At 38.9% G+C, this 21,628-nt stretch overlaps 1 protein-coding gene across 1 annotated transcript; it reads right to left on the bottom strand.

Annotated features, from left to right (window-relative positions):
- Positions 1–16,162: 16,162 nt before the first annotated feature.
- Positions 16,163–18,911, bottom strand: LOC112435117 (uncharacterized). The gene is made up of 4 exons (XM_076885776.1): positions 18,777–18,911; positions 17,714–17,862; positions 16,849–17,013; positions 16,163–16,771 (listed from the first exon to the last, which is right to left on the bottom strand). The coding sequence occupies exons 2-4, from the start codon at positions 17,768–17,770 to the stop codon at positions 16,604–16,606; spliced, it is 390 nt and encodes a 129-aa protein (XP_076741891.1). The 5' UTR covers positions 17,771–17,862; positions 18,777–18,911; the 3' UTR covers positions 16,163–16,603.
- Between the last annotated feature and the right edge of the window lie 2,717 nt (positions 18,912–21,628).

Consider the following 21,628-nt stretch of genomic DNA (forward strand, 5'->3'; position numbering starts at 1 on the left):
TGTGGCAGGCCCTGCTGTTATTCATACCTGTTTCTGACAAGAAAAACAAAGCTCCGACTCGTCCTGCACATACTCTATTTGTCCGCATGAGACATAAAGCAGCAGGTTGGTCTGCCCGGGACTCCCATTGCGCTCGTCTGAGTGTAATCTTTGTTGACAGAAAGCAAGTGTGGGTATCAGGTCACTTTCTATGGCTTCCAGTAATGCACCACCACAGTGTTCTGAATCCAACAGAGACAGCGTGCAGATTGTTGATGCTCTAAGTGCAGAGACCTCTATGCTTGGTCATGAACAGACTGGATTATTGGAGGTCCAGTAAAGATGACAGCGGCAAGGTGAGGGTAGCATCATACAACGCAACAGTGAGTGCAGAATATTGTTATCCAAGGTCTGCATATACATCTATCTATCTATCTATCTATCTATCTATCTATCTATCTATCTATCTATCTATCTATCTATCTATCTATATATATATCTATATATATATCTATATATACATATATGTACATACATATATATATATATATATATATATATATATATATATGAGTGTGTGGGTGTGTGTGTGTGTGTGTGTGTGTGTGTGTGTGTGTGTGTGTGTGTGTGTGTGTGCGCACAAGCATGTGAGGGGCAGAGCAGGGCAAGTGGGGGAGTCCCAGGTCCCACGGGAGACACACTGGCTGAAAGAAAGGAGGAATGAGCAACAGGCAGACACAAGGGCACAGGCAGATGTGTGGAAAGATAAATGAGGAGATAAATCACAGAGTGTCTGGGCCCAAGGCATTTGCATTCCTGAAATGAAACTCCAAGGAGAAACACTGCTGCGTACTGAGCTTCAGTGACTTTAAATAAAATGTGTACAGTGCATGTACATGTGACGTGTGTTCGCGTGTTTGGGGAAAGGGAGAGAGAGAGTGGATATTTTTCTTCCTAGCAGCTATACAGTAGTCTGTATCATATTACTTCATCAAACAGCATTCAGAGAGGACTACATTTCCTTTGTGGAGCTCTAATGAAGTCAGACAACTGTTACCAAGTGGCAACAGCTACTGGTGGGTTTTAGCGTTTAGCACAGTGTATTTAAATAAAACTATCAGCTGAAGAAATTGGAAGTAATCTTGATAATAGCAACTTCTAAGCTTTGGATGCTAAAATAAAGGTTGGACAGGGTCACCTACACATGGCTTATTTTACGCAGGCCATGTTTGATCTATGGAGTCCTGGGTTGTCTCAATGCCGCAATGAAGGACACTCCCCTTCTGGGATCACAACACTTTACATCTGATTTTCATGTCCATAGAACAGACAGTAAAACAAGAGTGCGGTTGACAGGGGGAGGGGTTGAGCAATTTATTATATTTCCAAATCCTGATCAGAATTTTCCTGCCTTAAGCAACACTTTGGAAAAACAGTGGATGAAAACTGCAATGAAACTGGAATGTTTTTACAGAAAGAATTTTGTAATATTATCGGAAAATTAAAATGTGTATTTATAATTGCATTTTCAGCAGCAGAAGAATGACGGCCGATTCACTGATTTCAGTTCGGAAACTCCATCTGAGTTATGTGAATATAAAACACAGAAACAAAATTTTTCTGTTCCTGCATAATCATTCACCCTGGTCATAACACTACCAGCGCTGGGACTTTCCCATGAACAGAGGAGACAGAGGACTGAGAAAACTCATGGTGGGAGGCTCTGGCAGTGTGGGAGGGAGCATGAAGGAGAGACTGTCATCACTAATTCCTTGCCAGGCAGCCCAAGAAGTGTTGACTAACTAATGACCGTGTTTAACAAGTGAAGTGTATCATGCTTGAGGAAACACAGCTGGATATGGGTCCTGTGCATTGAGTGACTCTGGGAAAACAATTCATTGTCTTAAATACTATCCACCCACAAACAGTTTTCTCAAACTGAGGAGAATACCGGCTCATGAATGAAGGAGAGGGAGTTAAAGTGGCAGAGGGGAAACAGCTGGATTTTTAGAGGAGTGCGGTTGGCGGTTGGGTCACAAAGGCATATCTCAGTGGTACTGTGGTGGGAGTGGAGGATGAAACGGTAGTCTAGGGGTGGCAAATGAAGGATAGAAGGATTAGGAGTGCAAAGAAAAGGAATGCGACTTATCTTAAAGATGCTGGTAGAAAAAGAATTAGAGAAATGTTTTACTGCGTAAACTGTGATCTCTCAGCTTGTGAAACAGTCAACAACAGCTCATTTAGAAGAAATATGTCATCTTTGACAGCCTAAGTTCAAAAGTATTATGTGGTAAGGATATGAGCCACATAAATTAGAGTAGGGAAAATTAAATCACCTTTCTCTAACAGCATATACCTCAAAATTACATGGGATTTAAGCATATGTTATCAACTTGTCTGACAATTATTTCGACTGAAATTTGGCATTTGGCAGCCCCGCTAACATGTGCTGGGATGATGCAGTGTAGCCAAGTAAATGTTTTATATTATAACTACAGCACTCCTGGCCAGACTAAGGCACATGCTGTTTTGTATTCCTCTCAAGAGTGTGTTCATAACTCATTTCACATGCCAAGATTTTGTTTGCCTATAATGAGGCAGAAAAAAGGAATTCCATTTTACAGCAGTGCTTTAGCTGAACGGTGAACTAGTGTTTCACTAAAATTTCCCTCTAATGAGCATTTTTGCTCACTATCATTTATGACCAGGCTGTAGTAGTTGCCTTTTGACCACGCAATCTGAAAAAATCATTCCTGTTTATGGTGTCTCCATTACCTGATTACCTACTCTATACAGTATATGCTAAGTCAGCAGATTGTACTGATTTTATTTGTAAGAATATACACTTCTAACTCAGCTCTGTCACCTGCATATTATGTATCATGATATGTATATAGGATATCTGATGGATTCTACTGCCCTAAAAAATAAATTATTAGAACTTTAATGAGCCAGTTATTCAACGTTTTCATTGCAAAATCAAAAATGTTAACACGCTAAAACAAGGATGGCGAAGATAATAAATGTTATCCCTGCTAAACGTCTGCATTGTTAGCATCCTGTTGTGAGCATTAAGCGAGAAGCGCAGTGCTAAATGAAAAAAAGGCATGGCATGTGCATGCAAGCTAAGAGTACCTTTAGTGTCTCCAAAGACAGCAGCCTAGACTGTACAGAAGTTTCAGTTTCACCTTGGTTACATCTGATGAACATTCCGTGTTTATGTCCATGCAAAACGGAGTTGAATATTCTGACATTATCTTACTGTTGGCCTGCTGGGAGTTCTTGATGATTTAGGTAACACACAATTTAGCAATAGCAATGGCGTCATCGCAATATTTCAACAGTCTATCTACTGGAAGAAGATTCCTCTGTTTAATGTAGCAAAACATGACAAACCCACAATCTATGAACATCAGGTGCTCCTCTTTATAGCGAGGAAGACGGAGGAGAAGGTGGTAAACTGACCACAATCTCTCCTCAGGGATTTGAGGCACCTGGTTAACAATATTTCCATCATCAATAGCCTACAGAGTTTTGGTCAGAGAGCAGAGGACTCTACTTCACTTAGACACCTGCCACAGTTAGCACTGCAGAAATACTTGTGCACTGATGAAGGTAAAGGGCAAGCTTGCTTCACCAAGACCGCAGATCAAGAGTTGCAACCAATAAGCAACTTTGGGTCCCCTGGTGGGAACTGTGCAAAACTCGGAAGGGAACACAATTGCTTTTGAACCTGGCAGTGTAAAGGACAGACCATAGCTGGCTGCAGTCAGACTCTGATTTCAGAGAGGGGGGCAGAGTTCCAGAGACAGAAAAACTATCTGACCCTGAACCCTGGCACTATATTGACTCCACAACCAATCCCACAGATGAGATCACAAGAGGGAAGAAAGTGTCTCAGCTTGCTGCAAAGCTTTGCTGGAGTCAACAGCCAATATTGGTGCCTTTTGGCCAAACCACCGGCCTTATTTTTTGTTAAATAGGAATTTGATCGGGAACTTTTACTGTGACACCCATTCATATGTTGCACATCTGATATGCTTATTTTGTACTTATGCAAACATTTCTAGCCCATAGCTCCCCATGCTAGCTGCCTCTCTGCCGTCTATTCTGCATTACTAATCATTCTGTACTGCTGAATGTGGTTGCTCTTACAGAACCACACAACCATTGAACTTGGGCATTTTTATAAAAATCACATAATGCATTACTTAGATGATTTTCATGTCCATAATTTAAAGTATGGACAACTTAAATTTGAGTTCTGAACTCTGCGTCACCTTTTTTTTTTTTTTTTAAATTCCCAGTAGAACACCCAAATATTTTTCTGAACTCAAACTCTGGAGAGATTGCTGCCTATATATTCACTCACATTCTCTCACACAGCAATAATATTTAACCAAGATATCAACAAAAGTGTTTTCTATTGCCAGAACCTCGTGAAAGCAGTGGAACTCCCAAACTCACTCACTCACAAATAGTGAAATTTAACTGCAATTTCTGCAAATACAGATTTGTATTTGCAAACCGTATGTTAAAGTGTTACAGAATATAAAATATTGTTAAAACAACAGAGCATTTACACATTTTCTGTAAGTTGGGGTTATATAGTATATATCAACAAACCAATGAGTAAAAAGTACACTAATAAATTTCAGTTTCACAAGAGTTTAGTCAAACCCCCACATGCCAACTTCAGCTAGCCACACACACACACACACACACACATACACACACACACACACACACACACACACACACACACACACACACACACACACACACCCCCAACAACATTCTGCGAATGAAGAAGCTGTCCTAAGCCACATAAATCTGTGCTATTTGATAGTGTTTGTGAAACGTTTACTTGTGACCTGCACTTTCAAACCCTTTAAGCCAACCACATGACTGAGGGAAGTGAAGGGCCTTTTAAGGCCCTAAGTATTGCCAGAGTCCTCCTTATATTACTGATGATATCTGTCCTGAGGAGTTTGCTGACAAGAGCCCAGGGATCAGAAATAGCCATAAAGCAGATGGGAAATTACATCTTATCCAACACATACTGAAATGGCCTGTCTGTTGATAGAAAAGGCTCACTACGGAGTCTTTAAGCAGGGATTTAGCCTTTGACCCATCCTCCTCAAGCACATGGACACTACTACACCATGACTCAGTTGCCACAGATAGCTTTACACAGTAGTTCAACAAATGCTGTAATACTGGTACGTCTGAGTGCTAAACAGGAGTCAGGGAAATCCTTAAGCAAGCCATCTGGCAGAAATATGTATTATGTGCTTGTACAGAGTTCAGCAAATAGATGTGTATTGTTAAACTACAGTGATATGACATGTTTGTACAGAGTGTGCTGCATGAGTTCACCCAGCACACAATTTGATTGAATATTAGAGAGAATGAGTGAGAGCGTGAAGCAACCTTAATCCGTTAAGCCCTTCAATGATGGCCTCTGACCGGGCCATATGAGGTCCACTACCCTCTACTAATCTGCTCCAAACAATGATGAACCCAGGAAATGGCTCTTGCGTTGTACAAACTGTTGACAGCTGGATTATCCAGTTTGTGGCAATGCCAGAAAATGTCAGAAACCCCAGAAAAGTGCATATATTAATGTAATTTAAATTGTTTGTATTGAAAAATTGTAAAAAAAAAAAAATCAATAAAAATCTCTCTCTCTCTCTCACTCTCTCTATTTATATATATATATATAGTGCTTACAACAGCAGTCTAAAGCTCCTTTGAGTGTGCAAAAGTTGACTTAAACTAATGCTAAATTTGATTTATAGCAAAAATGAGTATCAGCCTTCATAACTGCATGCCTATTGTTTATAAGAACATGTAACAACACTCACCTATTTTAAGTCTTTTTTTCTGGTATTACTGCTTAGCAAACTGCTGATTGAAGGGGCGGCACACAAAGGTAAGTATGATTTCTTTCTAGATGCTTTCTCAGGTGCAAACATTTTAAGTCTGCATCATTGCAAGCATGTTGAGACTTTTCATTAATCTTTTTCCACCATTATCATCGAAGCGTTTTACATCTCAGCAAAAAGAAAATAGCACATCGCCCAACTCCAAATGCCATCTCGCTTTCATTAATACTAAAAAAAAAAGCAGACTGGAAATATTTTGTTCATACTGCAGACAAAGTAAGTGGGAGTTCTACTGCTTGCACACTACAACAGAATTAAATATAGTTTATTTAAGCAATCCAGGTGGAAAGGTGGTGCAGTGGTTAGCACTGTTGCCACACAGCAAGATGTTCTTGGCTTTAATCCAGTCATGGAATTTGTATGTTCTCCTGTATCTGCGAGGGTACTCCGGTTTCCTCCCACAGTCCAGGGTTAGGTTAACTGGTGATTCTAAATTGACTGTAGGTGTAAATGTGAAAGTGAATGGCTATCTCTCTCTCTGTATTATCCCCGTGAGAGACTGGCAAACTGTTGGTAGTGTACCCTGCTTCTCATCCTATTAAACTAGACTCCAGCAACCCTGAATTGGATAAGTGGAAGAAAATGTATAGATGGCTATTCAAGGGCTCTTTAAATTTATATCACATTTGCTGACATTGCAATTTTGTAGATAGATTTAAGATCATCATCCCCAAACTGATCTTCAAATGCACACATAAAAATAGAGAAAGAAAAAAAATCAATTTTTTGCAGGACAGAAATGTCCTTTTGTTTTCAAGACACAGCCACAATTTATAAATCAGGGAGATCAGGAAGATTAAATATAGAGAGAATAAAAAAATTGGTGACACAGTGGTTTATCTGCAATTTTTTCTTGAAATCTGTTAATATGAATAAAGACACAACTTGATCATCCGATTTATTATTTTAGAAAACTATTCATCTGATTAAAACCTTTAAGATTTGATTGACATACCCACATTCATCGTCTGTTGATTAAGATACGTAAATCACACAAAGTCATCTCGTAGAGGTTAAAGTACACAGCAAATTCAGCATGTCCAAATTAACACTGTCGGATTTGATTTCAACACTATTAAAGTGTCTATATGGGTCCACACCAAAGAGTGTTAATTTAACTCTTTTTGGAGAGTTGGTACGTTAACTCTGATTTAGTGTTAAACACCAAATCTGTCTGGAGTTGATAATTTAACACTTGGTGTTAAGAGTTTATATATTAACTCTCAAAGAGTATTTTAGTTTAACTACGTAAGAGTTATCTTCTAATTCATTCTAAAAAGCGGGAATTTTACTGTTCTGAACTTCTAGAAATTTCTTTTGGAAATAAACATTTACTAAAAAGATGCAATGGTTTTTGAAAAACATTTATTCTGAACTGTGCACCACAATTTCAAAACATTTTCTGAAAGATGTAACAGTGTACATGTTCTCACTTTCATTAGAATTTTGTTTATCAAAAGGTCTGACATAGGTGAGCTGGTAAATGCAAATAACAGCATTCTCATCACTTATTTCTTCAATACAATATGCATGTCCTTCATTCATCCCTTTGTGGAACTTCAACGCACTTCTGCTCTCCCCCATATTCCATCTTCACAAGCATATCCTGTGCGGAGATTGAATAAAAATTAGTTGACACTAATTAATGGCACAAATAATCCAGTAAACAATTGCAGCACAGAAAAAAAAAAAGGAATCCTCTTTGAGCCATTACTTGTGTAAAGTATTTTCCCAAAAGACAAGGACACAGGCAACAGGTAATACTGAACTAAATGTAAAACCTCAACCTTTTTAATTTTTACCTAAACCGTGTGGCACAAAACTCTGGAGGGATCTATGCTAACGTAGAATCCAGTCAGGACGTCTGCTACTGCTGTTTACTCGGTTTTTTTCTCGTTTTTATGGGCGATGTTTTCAGGCTTCAAGTAGCACCATTATACCAACATTTCACATTCTAGACATTGTTTTAGGTGTATTTGACCAAAAGTTTGACTGAAAATTCACATGCAACCTTTTTTTCAAGGCTGTGGTATTTGCCCGCAAACAATACCTTTCAGCTAGCTAAAACAGAATGTTATGCTATCACCGAGCAACATGGCTAATGCCTTTCACACAGCTTTGTCTCAACTCCAAAGAGCCACAGAAGTAAAAGCTCATAATAATAATTGAAACAATCTTTGAAAAAATGACTTACCAAGCATGGCAAACAACTCAAATATGTAGAGCAAAATGTTCTGAAACGGCTTCACTTCAGCTTCGATTGGAGCCGTGCTGGGGGCGGAGTCTGTGAATTTACTCTATTGGTGTCATAGCCCCTCTAGGAGTTCAGAGTTAAGAGGTCAAGAGTTAATGTTTCCATTGTAACACCTCCAGATTTGACAGAGAAACACTCATTTTTAACACTCGATTTTAACTACTATCATTTTACACCTCAGAGTTACATTAAAAGAATGTGACTCTGCTTAGAGTAAAATTAACTCTACTTTTGCAAGAAGACTATTAACACCAAAACATTTAACACTTTTGAATTTGCTGTGTAGGTTCTTGTTTTTGAAAAGAGACAAAGTGCTCCTGCAAGGTAAAAATTGAACAAAAGAACTTACCTCATAGCATTTGCTGGTCGGCTTCTGACCTTGAACCCACAGCCAGAAACAGTACAAAACAGATTCAAGTGTTACACTTACACAGTAATTAGTTGGGTTATATGTGACAAGTTTGGAGACCCATCGTCCCAATAAAACAAATAAACAAACAAAAAGCAATTTTAGTTAATACCACCGATAATCCTCTGGACCTACTTAGCCAAAAGCATAAGTATCTTTGATAAAAAATAAATAAATAATAATAACAAAAAAATATTAAAAGCACTGGAAAATTAATTATGTCCCTCCACCCAACCATCTGCTTTACTTCACACAGACCTCGTCTTGTGAACTCTGTTCTACATTTTTTTTTAAATTAAAAAATCTATCCACACACTTATGTTTAATGATTATAGACATAACATGACACTGGTGTGCACAGGAGCTGGTACGCATGTCAGAGATGCAGCTTATGATTGAGGATCTTCCAGAAAAAGGAACGTAGGTGTTGTTTTTGATACACAGGAAATCGGCCCCAGCACCTCAACAGTAGTTTTACGCAAGCTTAGTGGAAACACTGACTGATTCACACATGGGCTAACTTTAAGATAGCAAAACAAAAAGTAGGAAGATTCAAGTTAAAATGCTGAAGGACTGCATTGTGTTAATGCAACTTTTTTAACCAAAATCACTACGTAATCTTTTAAAAAAAAAAAAACCCCATTGTTTATTTCTAAAAAAAGGGGCCCGGAGAAGGAGAGTTCATGACATGTGGAGAGCAGCAGCAGAAGGAATTATCAGTCGTGGCTGTCAGACAAGTGCTAGTATGAATGTAGCAAATAATGGCTCAGTGTGAGGGGTGCTCAAAACTCTGCTGTTCCTACCCCAGCTTGTTGAGACAGTTGATTCTCTATGGCAGTGCCTCAGTGTTGAGTATGATGCTGTCCATGGAGCTTTACTGTAATGAAAACATGGCCAAGCGTGGCTCTAACTGTCCCAGACTACTCCCATCATAGTACTGCACTCTGTATCAGATTTGAAGCTGCAATCCCGCCCCCCGTGGCTCTAGCACCCAGAGTAGGTGCAGTGACTAAGCTGACTCTGGGATATCCCTTTGCGTAATGAGGTGGGATAAAACTTGTGGTTAAAGGCCCCATTCCCAATTTTGAGTTTGGAGCATATAGTTGCTGATGACAGTGGCCTGTCACAAAATTGTTTGGCAGCCATCAGAGACCAAATCTAGGCCCAGGCAGTGAGCAGGAGGCATAATCCTGTTTTTACCCATGCTGGCAGCTTAAAGGAAAGTGGGGTCCACCATTTGGATTCGCAGATGATGGAGCTGTCTTCCCAGCTGGCCTCTAATCTAGCATTGCAACGTAGCTATGCTGTTACTCTCCATAATATGCAGTCATCCCGACATGCAGTAAGTGGATGAGCTGATAAATGTAATGTTACCAGAGATATTCCCACCCACTGCCATAAGGCAGGCTCTTTAGCAGCATGCAGACATGTTAATGGACAGTTTAACAGAAGCAGAGGCACATACTGACTGTGTACACTATCTGCTGGTTGTGGGTAGCCATTTTTGACACTATATGTCTCGGACTGATGAGCCACAGTGCTATAAGAAAGTGTTGTGCCTTCTGACCCAGACCCACCCTGGTAAAAACTTTTACACGTTTTTCAAGGTGCCCACAAAGTAAGGCGACTCCTGTTGGAGACAGCAACCCATTTAGCAGACACATCTGTTTGTTTATGGCATTTTAACCATTTCCTTTAGCTTTTGTAGCTCTTCTTCTCCGCTATTTGGAGTATCTTTGGTCTTGGTAGATACGTTTGTCTAAGCTGACTTTGTTGAAGAACAAAATTTACTTTGTCTTTGAAAGAAATCCATTGTGTCACTTTCACTGAAATTCCCTTATTTGTTTAAGTTTTTTTGTGCCATAAATGCCACTTCTTCTCAGCTTTTTCAGTTTATGTAACACAGACAACACAATGTATGGGTGTATGTAGTCCAAAGACAATAAGCCTAGTATAATACATCATGTGGTTCTGACAAACAAAACAACAAACAGAAACATTTCTCGCAAGAAGGAAAACAGTGAAACGATAATTTACTCACTTTCACAAAAGAAAAATGTAAAGCAAAAAAACCAAAGTGAATTATTAGACTGTATTGCAAGAACTTAAATATTATCTTTATTATACTATACTGCAAAGGCAGGGAGATTTATACACACACACACACACACACATTCCCCAGTGTTCTCCGGTTGGCTAGGAATCAGACTTTGCTGAAAGAAAAATCCCTCCTACTCCCATCTTGATAGAGTCCATTGAAACGAAGACCCCACACCAAGACTAATAGCAATGGGAATCAGCTGAAAATATGTGACATAATCACATTAGTGTCTTAAAGAACACAAAGCACATAGTCAACTTCCCTTGATCAAGGCGCATCTGGAGGAGCAGGGGACTTGAAACACAGTCCTGCCTTTCCCCTACCGAAATGAAAACAAGCTGTTTCACTATGCTTCCAGGCCAAAGAAGAACAAGAACTTTGACACAGTAATGGATTGCTCCAGCAACCACACAGCTTAAAGCAGAGATGCCAGAAAAAAGGGAAAAGGGAAGATCTTGAAAGATTTCAGAATAACGCCCACTGCTTTCCCAGTGCATTTGAACTCTGACCCGAAAGACTGAACACACAAAGCTACAATTTTTGCTTGATCTCCTTTGAAAGCCACTGTACAGCGATGTGTTGTTGTCCCATCTGCGTTAACAGTGCTCTTCGATTGTTCTGCTGCTGATATCTTTCATCCGTTTGATATTTACATTTTTAAAAAACTGTACAGTGGTAACAGATTCCAAGTAAAGGAAAACAGCGTTAACCCCCCATAACAATTGTAAAACAATACTCTGCGAACTCTTGGAAAATATTTCAAAGGAAGAATAATGAGTGCCGAAATTGTTAGTTGCCAAAGAGTTTCCAGCTGAGCACATATAGAGAAGTGACAGTCATTATAAGGGCCTTGTGCTTTGGTCCAAGTGTTCTTTTAAAATATGAATGCCAGTTAATATTTTCCAGAGGTCCTTCAACACACGTTTAATGCTCACGTTTTGTCTTCTCCCTATCCAAGGAACAAAGACTGTTTTCTGTTTCTGCTCTCAGCCTGCTGTGCGAGTAAGGGCCTGGCCAGCCCATTAACACCCACCTCAACATGTTCCATTCCAGCATTGGGAGCTAATTACAAACACTGGCTAGGCTTAAAAACCTCTTATAGACAGCAAAGAAAGAAAGAAAGGCAAAGAGTGAGGCGTTTGAGGGCGTTGGAGAGAGAGAGAGAGAAAGAAAGCAAGAAATAGAGAGAGAGCTGGTGGGGACCAAAGAGGGGGGCAAAGAGGATAATGAATCCATAGGCAACGCCTCTGCTACAGCGTAAATAGTTGTTCACTGCTTTTGTCGCTCATCAAATTCCTCAAGAGCACAGGCGCTGAAAGGTGTGGCTGTGTTTTATTCTCCTTGTGCCTAACTCTTTCTTTTCACCCTTTCAGCATCTATTCCTGTGCAGTGTGAAGTGGGGGCGGGTGGGTGGCGGTGCAGCAATGGCCATGACCCCAAAATGAAGCCGTTTGAATCTGTACGTGTGTATTTGTGTGCATGTGTGGCACAGAGAGTAAATGTTAATGAAAAAAAATTGTTGTAATCACCGAGCAATGCTGATTTGATGTGAAGAATTATTAATTAGAAAAAAAAAAAACTTTTCTAAAGGTGTTTCCAAGAAGCCGCATTCAGGAAAAATAGAAGAAAGAAAAAAGAAAAGAAAATTCTTGTGTTCACAGCTACAACGTACCACTAGATTTTAAAATGTTATTTTTTAAAGTTTTAGACAACTTCTGAACGTATAATGGGAAAATGAACAATTTATTTCACCTTGTGCTACATACATTTCAAATTAGAAAAAAAGATACTTTTGTGCTCCTTTTATATCTATATCTTACTCTATATATCATGTGAAAATGATGTCAACTTTACTGAATGTATTGGTGAAAAACTTGATGGATTGCAGAAATGGATGAAAAGGATTTGAATCTTTAAATCTCAAATCCAAGATCCTAAAAAGCAGAGACAAGACAAAGCTAAAATAAGACAATCTTACCTTTGTAGCTGTAACTACAAAGATACTGCTTTTTTTAAATATATATATATATACACTGCAAATCTCACCTCAATATATCTTCGCGAAAGACATGTGACATGCATGTGGCTGACTATCGCTCCGAGTTGTGGTTAGCGCAGTAGTTCCCACATGTAACTGTCTCTAATCAAGTCCTGTGCCTCGAAGCCCGAGGCACAAAGATCAGACAGATCTCAAAGTGTGCCATCAACCACAAATTACAGCCCTTGATTTGAGGTTAACTGAGAGCCACTCCTCCAAGAATAACAGAGACAGCTGTAATACCTAGATTGGCAGGAACCTGTGATAGAGCTTAGAAGTAACACTTGGTATCAAATTTGGCATGAAATCAGGTATTGTTACAAAAAAGCAGGGGTAGGGATCAGGAGTGTTCATTCCCCTTGGATACTGAGTAGATTATTCTTTGGTGGGTTTCACAGAGAAAAGAAAAAACTATGGTAAACTATCGGTGTATTAAGATCCAGTTGAACAGTGAACTCTCTTTTTTAATAATTTCTTTTATTATCTTTTATATTCTTTTATTTATTTATTTCTTTTTATTTATTTTGGTTACAAAAGGAACTGTTCTGGATGCCAGGCCCAACACCTCTTCTTGATAGTCTGTTTCTTTTCCACATACAATTCAAATTCTGTGTTTTCTTTTTTTTTGGAAAACTAAAGCCCTCCTGCCAAATGCCTTTTAAGAGAACTTGTAAAAATTAAGAGTCAAGACTGCTCAACTTCACGTCGAAAGGAGGCTTTTATCATGTGTACTTTCTGGCACGTAAGTAAACAGAGCGGGGCTGAGTGGTAGCCTCATAAGGAGCAGCACAGTGACATTTTGGGTGCCAGAGTTTCACTTTTTTTTATGTCTAGGCTTAGTTTGCAGTCACCTTATGGAGTGCCTTTAGTTACCACATCATAAAGCTGAGGCAGACATTTTCCCCTGCTTCTGTCACCTCTTGCTCCTAAATCTGCTTTTCAAGAATGCTTGAACTCATTTGTTAAGATGCGAGCCAAAGTAAAGCAAAAACATTTGTCATTAGTTGGCCGTGGACGAGGGGTGCCCCAGATGTAGTCCTTGTGCTGGCTTAAAAATGCAGTGTGTGCATGCGTATGTGTGTATGTGAGTGTGTGTGTGCTAACCAGCCCAGCTCATGTGGCTCGTCGGCAAGCAGCCAAGAGAAAACGGCCTCCTACTGTTTAATGACAATAAATTTACTGCCCCACTCTGCATTGCTCTTGTATTTTGTAAACAAGGATAATGCTCTTTTTAATTGAGCACCTGGTGACAGAATATGACCTTGCCCACGGTGACTCTTACCTAAACGACACCACTCGGCCACAGGTTAACAGAAAAATCATAATGCATAAGAATCTACTGCTTCATCGTTTACATTGTCTTTGGTGAATTGTGTTTGCCGGGCAGCAATAATAATCTTTAAAGCCCGTATTTCTAGGCACGCTGCTATCATAACAATGTTAAGCAAAAAATCAATTCGGCTAAAAAGCAAACCAAAAAATAACTTTCTTTAAAAGATAGGAATTATGTATTTCATACTTCATCTCACTAAATGTGGCTCATTTTCTATAAGTAAAAACTTAAACCCCTTTATTATCACCTCAAAAGAGGGATTATGGCTAATTGAGCATTGTAGCCAGATAATTGGGCCCGAGGACCTATCCACATGGAGAGAATAACCCTCCTAGTCTGATTCTGAAAAAGAGACAAAGCCAGGGGGAGGAGTAATGTGAGTTGAGGGATTCTCACCAGCTCTTGTGAGAGCTTGTTTCACATACACAGCTCAAAGTGGAGCTAATAACTTAACGCTAGTGTGTTTTCACTCTTGAGGGGTCTTTCTCCTTGGAACTTAGAACATTCTCCCAGATCCTTTGGTAAGGACTCTTGAGGGATTTTATTGAGCTTGCCAAATTCTTTACAAAGACTTTCCCTCTCTTTATCTGCCTCTGTGTCTCGCTCTCTCACAGACACACATTAACGCTCTCGGTGTGTGCCACAGAAAACAACTCATAATTATAAAGGATTAAACAGCATAAAGCTTAAGTGAGCTAGATAGACACTAAATATCTGATCCTGTTCCTGCACTCTGCATTTCAAAATGGAGGCAGAAACAGGGAAAATAACACTCTTAAACTTTTATTTATTTATATTTATATTTATATATATATATATATATATATATATATATGCATGTCAGTCTTGTGATATTGCTATGTTTTTTGTTCAGTAGGTAGAATAATAAGTGTAGCTTTCCTAATTGAGAAAATACTGAATAACTGATACTTTGCTAATGACACGAAGCACCTTTTTCTTTTTCTGAACAAAGGATCACATTATAAGAGTTGTCTAAAAATGTCTGGGAAGTAATGATTTTAATTTCACCATATGAATAAAAACAAACTAGTAACCTGGTACCATTCAATTGAATAAGCTCTGCACTCCAGACTGGAACATATCTTAGCAAGTTAAATATTTACTTACCTGGATTTAATAATAGTGAAGTCTGTTAAAATGTGAAGTGTGAGTTAACACATTGTACAAGCTAAATAAAATTGACATTGCTGTACAGCATGCATTCTTCCTCACATGCCTGAGTCTTTCTCTGCAAAAAAAAAACATTTTTTATGCTGTCAGAAATCTATATTTCGTCACCTGGAATTTGGAAAACCTATACAGTAAGCACATAAATAGACATTAATCAGGTTTTACCATGCTTAAAAGCCAAAAGTCAATAAGAAAATTGCTCTTTAAGCTAGAAGCACAGTTAGTGGAAGTATGTTAAACACTGCCAATGGGGTCTGAATCCTCTTGCAGTGACCCTTATCCTTTCACATCCTCTTTAAGACAAACAGTTATAGACTCTTCTCAGCTTCTCCTCTAGTGCTACATCTCAGTGACTCTGGTTTTTCTTAGGGTGACTCATTGTAAACAGTTGTTCATCAAGCCACAGGTTTAGAGTTTCTCTTGATTAGTATGAAGAAAGAAAGCTCAACACCTCCAATAGGAGGTTGATCCATCCATCCATCCATCCATCCATCCATCCACTTAACTGCACTCAGAAAAATAAAGGTGCCAACTGGAACCAAAAGTGGTTCTTTAGACTGATGCCATAGAAGAACCTTTTTTGGTGCCACAAAGAACCTTTCAAACAATGGTTCTTTGAAGAACCATTTCTTTCAGTGGTTCATTGAAGAACCTTTAAAGGTGCCCCAAAGAACCATCAAGAAATGGTTCTTTGGGGCACCTTTAATGGTTTTTCAAAGAACCTTTTTAAAAATGGTTCTTTAAAGAACCATTTTTAAAAAGATCCTTCAAATGGTTCTTTAAAAGAACCATTTTAAAGAACCTTTTTTGAGTGGTTCTTTAAAAAACCATTTTAAATCTTTCAAAATAAAATGCATCATAAATTGAATTTGAGTAGGGTAAAATAAATACGAGCACAGCATAGACATATATTAATGGTTTATTGTCATTTTGTAGTATACCAAAAGACAAAAAGGCATTTTAACCCTCAGCACAACATCACTACTAATACATGTCACATATTAGTGTTTTAAACAGTAATAATTAAATATATTTGCTATACTATAAATAAATATATATATAAATACTATATCTACAGATAACACAACAAATAATACATGTATTGTTTAATTAATAAAACATCAGAAAGTGATAAAACACATTAGAAATAGCAATAGCTTCATAACAGACCAATAAATCAACACATTTTCATCAGCAGATGTTTGCATGTTCAGTAAAAATATTTCAACAAGTTTATGATTAAAATGATCAATGAACTTTAGCATTACACCATGTAATGTACGTTTCATGTTGTACTCATGGTCCTTTGTTAGTCCAGTTTAGGACAATGTCTCTGACGTATGTTTCATATCAAACATATGTCATATCAAAACAAGCCCACACCTGCAGTTGTTTCAGTTTTTCACTGGTGTTTCCTGTCAGCTGGTCAACCTCACTCAGGCGGACATCCATATCAGCCAACCAAACGACAAGCTCCTCCCTTTGTGCTTCAAATCCCTCCCACTCTGAGACAAGGAGCTGAAAGAGAGAGAAAAGAGTCAATTATAAAGAAGAGAGAAAAGTGAAACCCTCCTCAGAAGGTCTGACTCGCATACCTGCAGTTGACCTGTGATGGACTCCAGTTTGGCGTTCACGTCATCCCTCGCCGATGCCAGCAGCCGAGTCTGCAGGGTGCCCTGGGAGAGCTGAGTTAATGTTAGACTCCTCCTGGTCAGGCTCTCCAGCTGGATGAGCCGAGGTCTCCCCTCTCGCCGCTGCCTCTGAACACAGAAACACAAATTGCATCTGAAGCAGGAGGTGCAGATTTTTTGCTATTCTTTTCTAAATCCAGGCTAGATCACGTGGAGGTATTTGGAAAACTTTTTTGGCCAGTGGACGACTGTTGTCTTGCAGAAAGTCAAATCAAACATATGCGATACACAATCAATTCACAAGAACACATTATAAAAAATAAGTCCAGTTCTTGCCTGATTTCAAATGAATTCTGCATCAAAACAGGGTGACAGAAGTAAAACGAGTGCACAAAGCCTCACTTTGTACAAGCCTGCTATTACAGTTCTCCTCTATGCAGACGACTTTCCTGTTTTCAAGGCACAACTTGGATCTGCTGTACGAATCTTATGGATACACACTAAATGAAACAATAGTGTGCATGACTCCAGATTCTGATCCCTCATCCTAATATGGTCCCAACATAGCAACAGCAATAAAGCAGATGCTGAGGCTAAAAAAATACAAAGTCCATAAACCAATGGCTGACGTGGGTTTTATCATAAGGGTGATAAATATACAGATTTCAGTCTGTCTTAGAGATTTGATGTTCATTTACCTGCAGATGCACTATACGTGCCTGCTCTATGGTTTTTCACAACATTTTGCACATCACTATTTAATACAGGAAGTACGTGAACTAAAACAAGTCATCTTTCTTTGTGAGAGGACCATATTAATGAAACAAACCTCAATGACATCATAGGGACCCCTAAAGATGCTCCTGCTGCTTCTCTTCCTCCTCATCCTAAGCTTCCTTCTCCTTGTCCTCGCCTTCCATCCAATTGTAATTCAACCTAATTGTGTTTCTCCCCCTCCTCTTCCTCATTTTGTTGGCGCTGTGAACACAATTAATGTGAATCTGGATTAATTTGTGCAAACAAGAAAAATCTACAGCTTTTTGGTCAGAGGTGCTCTTGTGATTTAAGCCGGGTAGAGTAGATTTATGTGTTGATGCTACCTGCTTCAGCTCTGGCTGCTGAGTGATATTTACACCCTGGCTGGATTACAAACTTTAACCATGTGCTGAACTTTGGCCCAGCGTTGATACCTCTTGTTAGTATAACGACCTCTTCTTAGCTTGTATGTATGATGGTGGATAAATGAAATATACAAAAAAATTAACTATATTACAAAAGAACATCTATCTTGGAAACATCAAATGACCGGCGCATAACTTGTCAACTAGTTCGAAACTAAGTTATGCAGGAACAGTCAAAGACACACCTTCTCATGTCACATTTCTATTCATTTCTATATAATTCGATTAGACAATAAAGAGTTATCTAATCTAATTATTCATTCAAAACACTTATGCATAGCTGCATTTTATACAGCTCATACAGAATTCAAAGTAGAGGTTCATGTGAGTATTTAATGTACGGCTCAGATCTACAGAATTTCAGAGTTTCTAGAGCAGACACAGAGCTCACGTCACAACAGGCTTCAGGCGCCATTTTAGTGACTTTAACAATATATTAAATTTTAATTTCGGTCTAGCTGACATTAGGTTATGTACGCAGCACGCAATTGAACCACATATTTTAGAAGCCAAAGGTTCAAATTAGCTGGGAGCACCTTCACTTAATTATAACAGTGGTTTTGTTAGGAAAACAGTTGGATACTAAATTGCGCTGACGTCAACGGCTAACGTATCTAGCTAATCACTACTGTTAGCACAACATTAACAGCAAGCTACAATGACGAGTAACAAAAACAAAACAGTAATAAGGTTTTAATGGAAATGTTTTACCTTTTCTAACAGTCCCAGAATCCACAGCTTCAAAGTCCAGCAGGTACTGAAGACTGTTATCCGTTTCGCTGTCACCGTCCGTGAGTTTTTTTCCCGAAAGGTCAAGGCCCGCCGCTAGCACACTCTGTCTGCGCATGCGCATCCCAACGACTGACCCCCTCCGTCCGCTCCCGGGAGATTATAGTATGACGTGTTCTGACGTCACTCTCTCTCCCTGTCATTTATTTGGCTCGAAACACATATCAACAAATTGCTCAGTGATGAACAACTACTCAGATCATTTACCTAAGCAGTGCGCTTTGTCAAAACGAAGTCTGTGTCCATTACACTGACATTCTGTTCTGCAATTGTTATTTACTTGTATTTTATAATTTGACTTTACATACTGCTGGGTGGTTTGTAAAGTTTACAATAATTAGTATTATCATTATGCTATATTTTCAAAAATATATAATAATCTCAAAAGTAATGCCTTGGAGTAGAAAATAGTAATGCTTTATTAAAATTTAAAACTAAAGTACAGTACTTGAATGTGTGTATTGTGTCTACTGTTTACAAATATTTCTAACTTTTATTTGAATATTCAGTTTCCTACCATCTTCTCTTAAAGGGTAATTGCCAGGTATCCCGCCCTCCCCCTTTGCACACACATGCACACAAAGAAAACACACAGTATAATTCACAGCCTCATTATAGTGAATAAATATTTATGCCATTTACACCATCAAACTTAGATTGCTAAGGATGAAGAACCTTTTGTTCTTTAAAGAACCATTTGTAATAGCTGAAGAACCATCCACAAAATAAAAAGGTTCTTTGACGTATGATGGTTCTTTAAAGAACCATGAAGACATCTGAAGAACCATTTAAGAACCATAATTTTTCTGAGTGTGCTTATACAGCTGGGATATGGTTAACCTGGAGCCTTTCACAGCTGACACTGAGCGGAGGTGGGGTTGAGAAAGTGCACATTAGCGTATTAGTTTTGTATAATCACCCGCCTTCCCAAGTAGCAAGTAGCACCTTCTAGACAGAAATTAAATGCTTGATCATTCCAAATTTAAAAAGAACAGTATTTCACAGAATTTTCTTTGTAGTTACCCTTAACCTTACGTTTTAATCAAGTAAAGAAAGGCTACTTATGAGTCAGGATTTCAATCACATTTTGCTGCCTGTATAACCTACTGAAAGTATTGAAAGAGTGGATTAGGCACAAAATCAAAGGTTTTTAAGAGAAATACTCAAAAACTCAAAAAACTCTCAGAAAGACTCTTGCTATGACAGAAGAAAAAAGTAGAAAATGTGAATTACAGTATTGCTTTTTTTATAGTAGCAGATGTACAGTTGTAGTCACAATCATTGCCAGGTTTCAGATTAAATCATGGGTAAGGATATGATAGTAAAAGGTCACAGGGAAACGTATGGGGAATAATCGCTAAAGGAGCATCACAACACGGTATGTTGCCTTCTGTTAATATCATATAGCATTCTACTGATGATGAACTGTGTGGCAACCCCTGGGACCAAACCCAAATAATTCTAAAAAGGTCAAAGATTTACTTTGTCTAAAATTTTCTCTAAATGTGACTCATAAACAAACAGTTTACAGCTGCTTTGTGCCAGTGCTTGAGGGAATGAAACATGAATCATTGCGTGCCGTCAGTGGCAGTGACCCTGGGGAATGATACAGTATTCGATTCATGGAATAAGCCTAGAAGAGATACTTACACTAATTTTTCGCCAGAATTTAAAAAAAAAAAAACCTACACGCTTGTGCTGATATTGCATTAGCGTTGCATCATTTTGACAAACTGGATTTGAGTGATTGGTTACACTGGAAAGCACTTTTGCGCATGAGAATGTTTTATGGAAAATCTCAAATTCCCTTCCCACTGACCTTTCCACTGAACACAAATGCTTGAGATCTTTGCTACTACATATCCTGCACCAGCTGACTGTGAGTCAAGAATCAACCAAAAAGTTGTTTCCGTATATAAAAGTTCAGACAAATGAAAGAAAAACCCATTTGTTGTGCGTTACTAAGGTGTTGAGCCACCAACACTTTCCACAGCATAACCGAGCCATTTGATCCCTTGGCTGTAGGGATTAAGGGTTCGGGTTTTTACTTTCAAACCATCTGTAGATAAAGCGTTCAAATTTATTTCCTATTACCCCAAACACGAGCACTCAGTTTGTAAGAAATAGCTCAAGCTAATTTGATTAGATAACAGCAGCATTTCTTATGCTGTGGTTAAAGGCTTCAGCACTGTAGGGCCAGTGGAAGCAGTAAGCAGTTAAACCACAGTAGCAGAAAGGTTAATACACTCAGCACATGTTGCCTCTTACAACAGGTGGTGCAGCACCATCGGCGGCTCCCAGCATTCCAGCTTTTCCATGCTGGTGGCCCCTGGTATTCTGGGATTTACGCGGCCTCCCCTCCTTTCAACCACAGAGGCCTGACTGACAAGCTAATCGTTGGGCTGGGATCCCCTCAGCTATTGATTCCACTGCAACACAGCACCTCCCAGTCAATGAAACTGCAATATAATGCTTGAGCTGCAAAGAAAAGGGGAGTATTAGCGTGTTGAGCAACTGGAAGAAATTTGCTGCTGCTGCCTCCACTGCTTGCTACTCGCTGCAGCTGCTGGTAGGTAGAAACAGAGCGGCACAAATAAAGTAGGGAAAAATGTGTCTCAGGGGGTAGAAGCTTGAAGGGGTAGGTTATTAAAAGCCACAAAGTGGAGCCCATGCTGGGCATAGAGAAATAGCCACAGCATGGTAGAGGCACAATAGAAAAGAAGGGGGTCTGCTTTCTAAATTGTTCTAATCCTTTGAGTGTTTTATTTCATTTG

This window comes from Maylandia zebra, linkage group LG7 (genome assembly GCF_041146795.1).
Source record: "Maylandia zebra isolate NMK-2024a linkage group LG7, Mzebra_GT3a, whole genome shotgun sequence".
NCBI classification, from domain to species: Eukaryota; Metazoa; Chordata; class Actinopteri; order Cichliformes; family Cichlidae; genus Maylandia; species Maylandia zebra.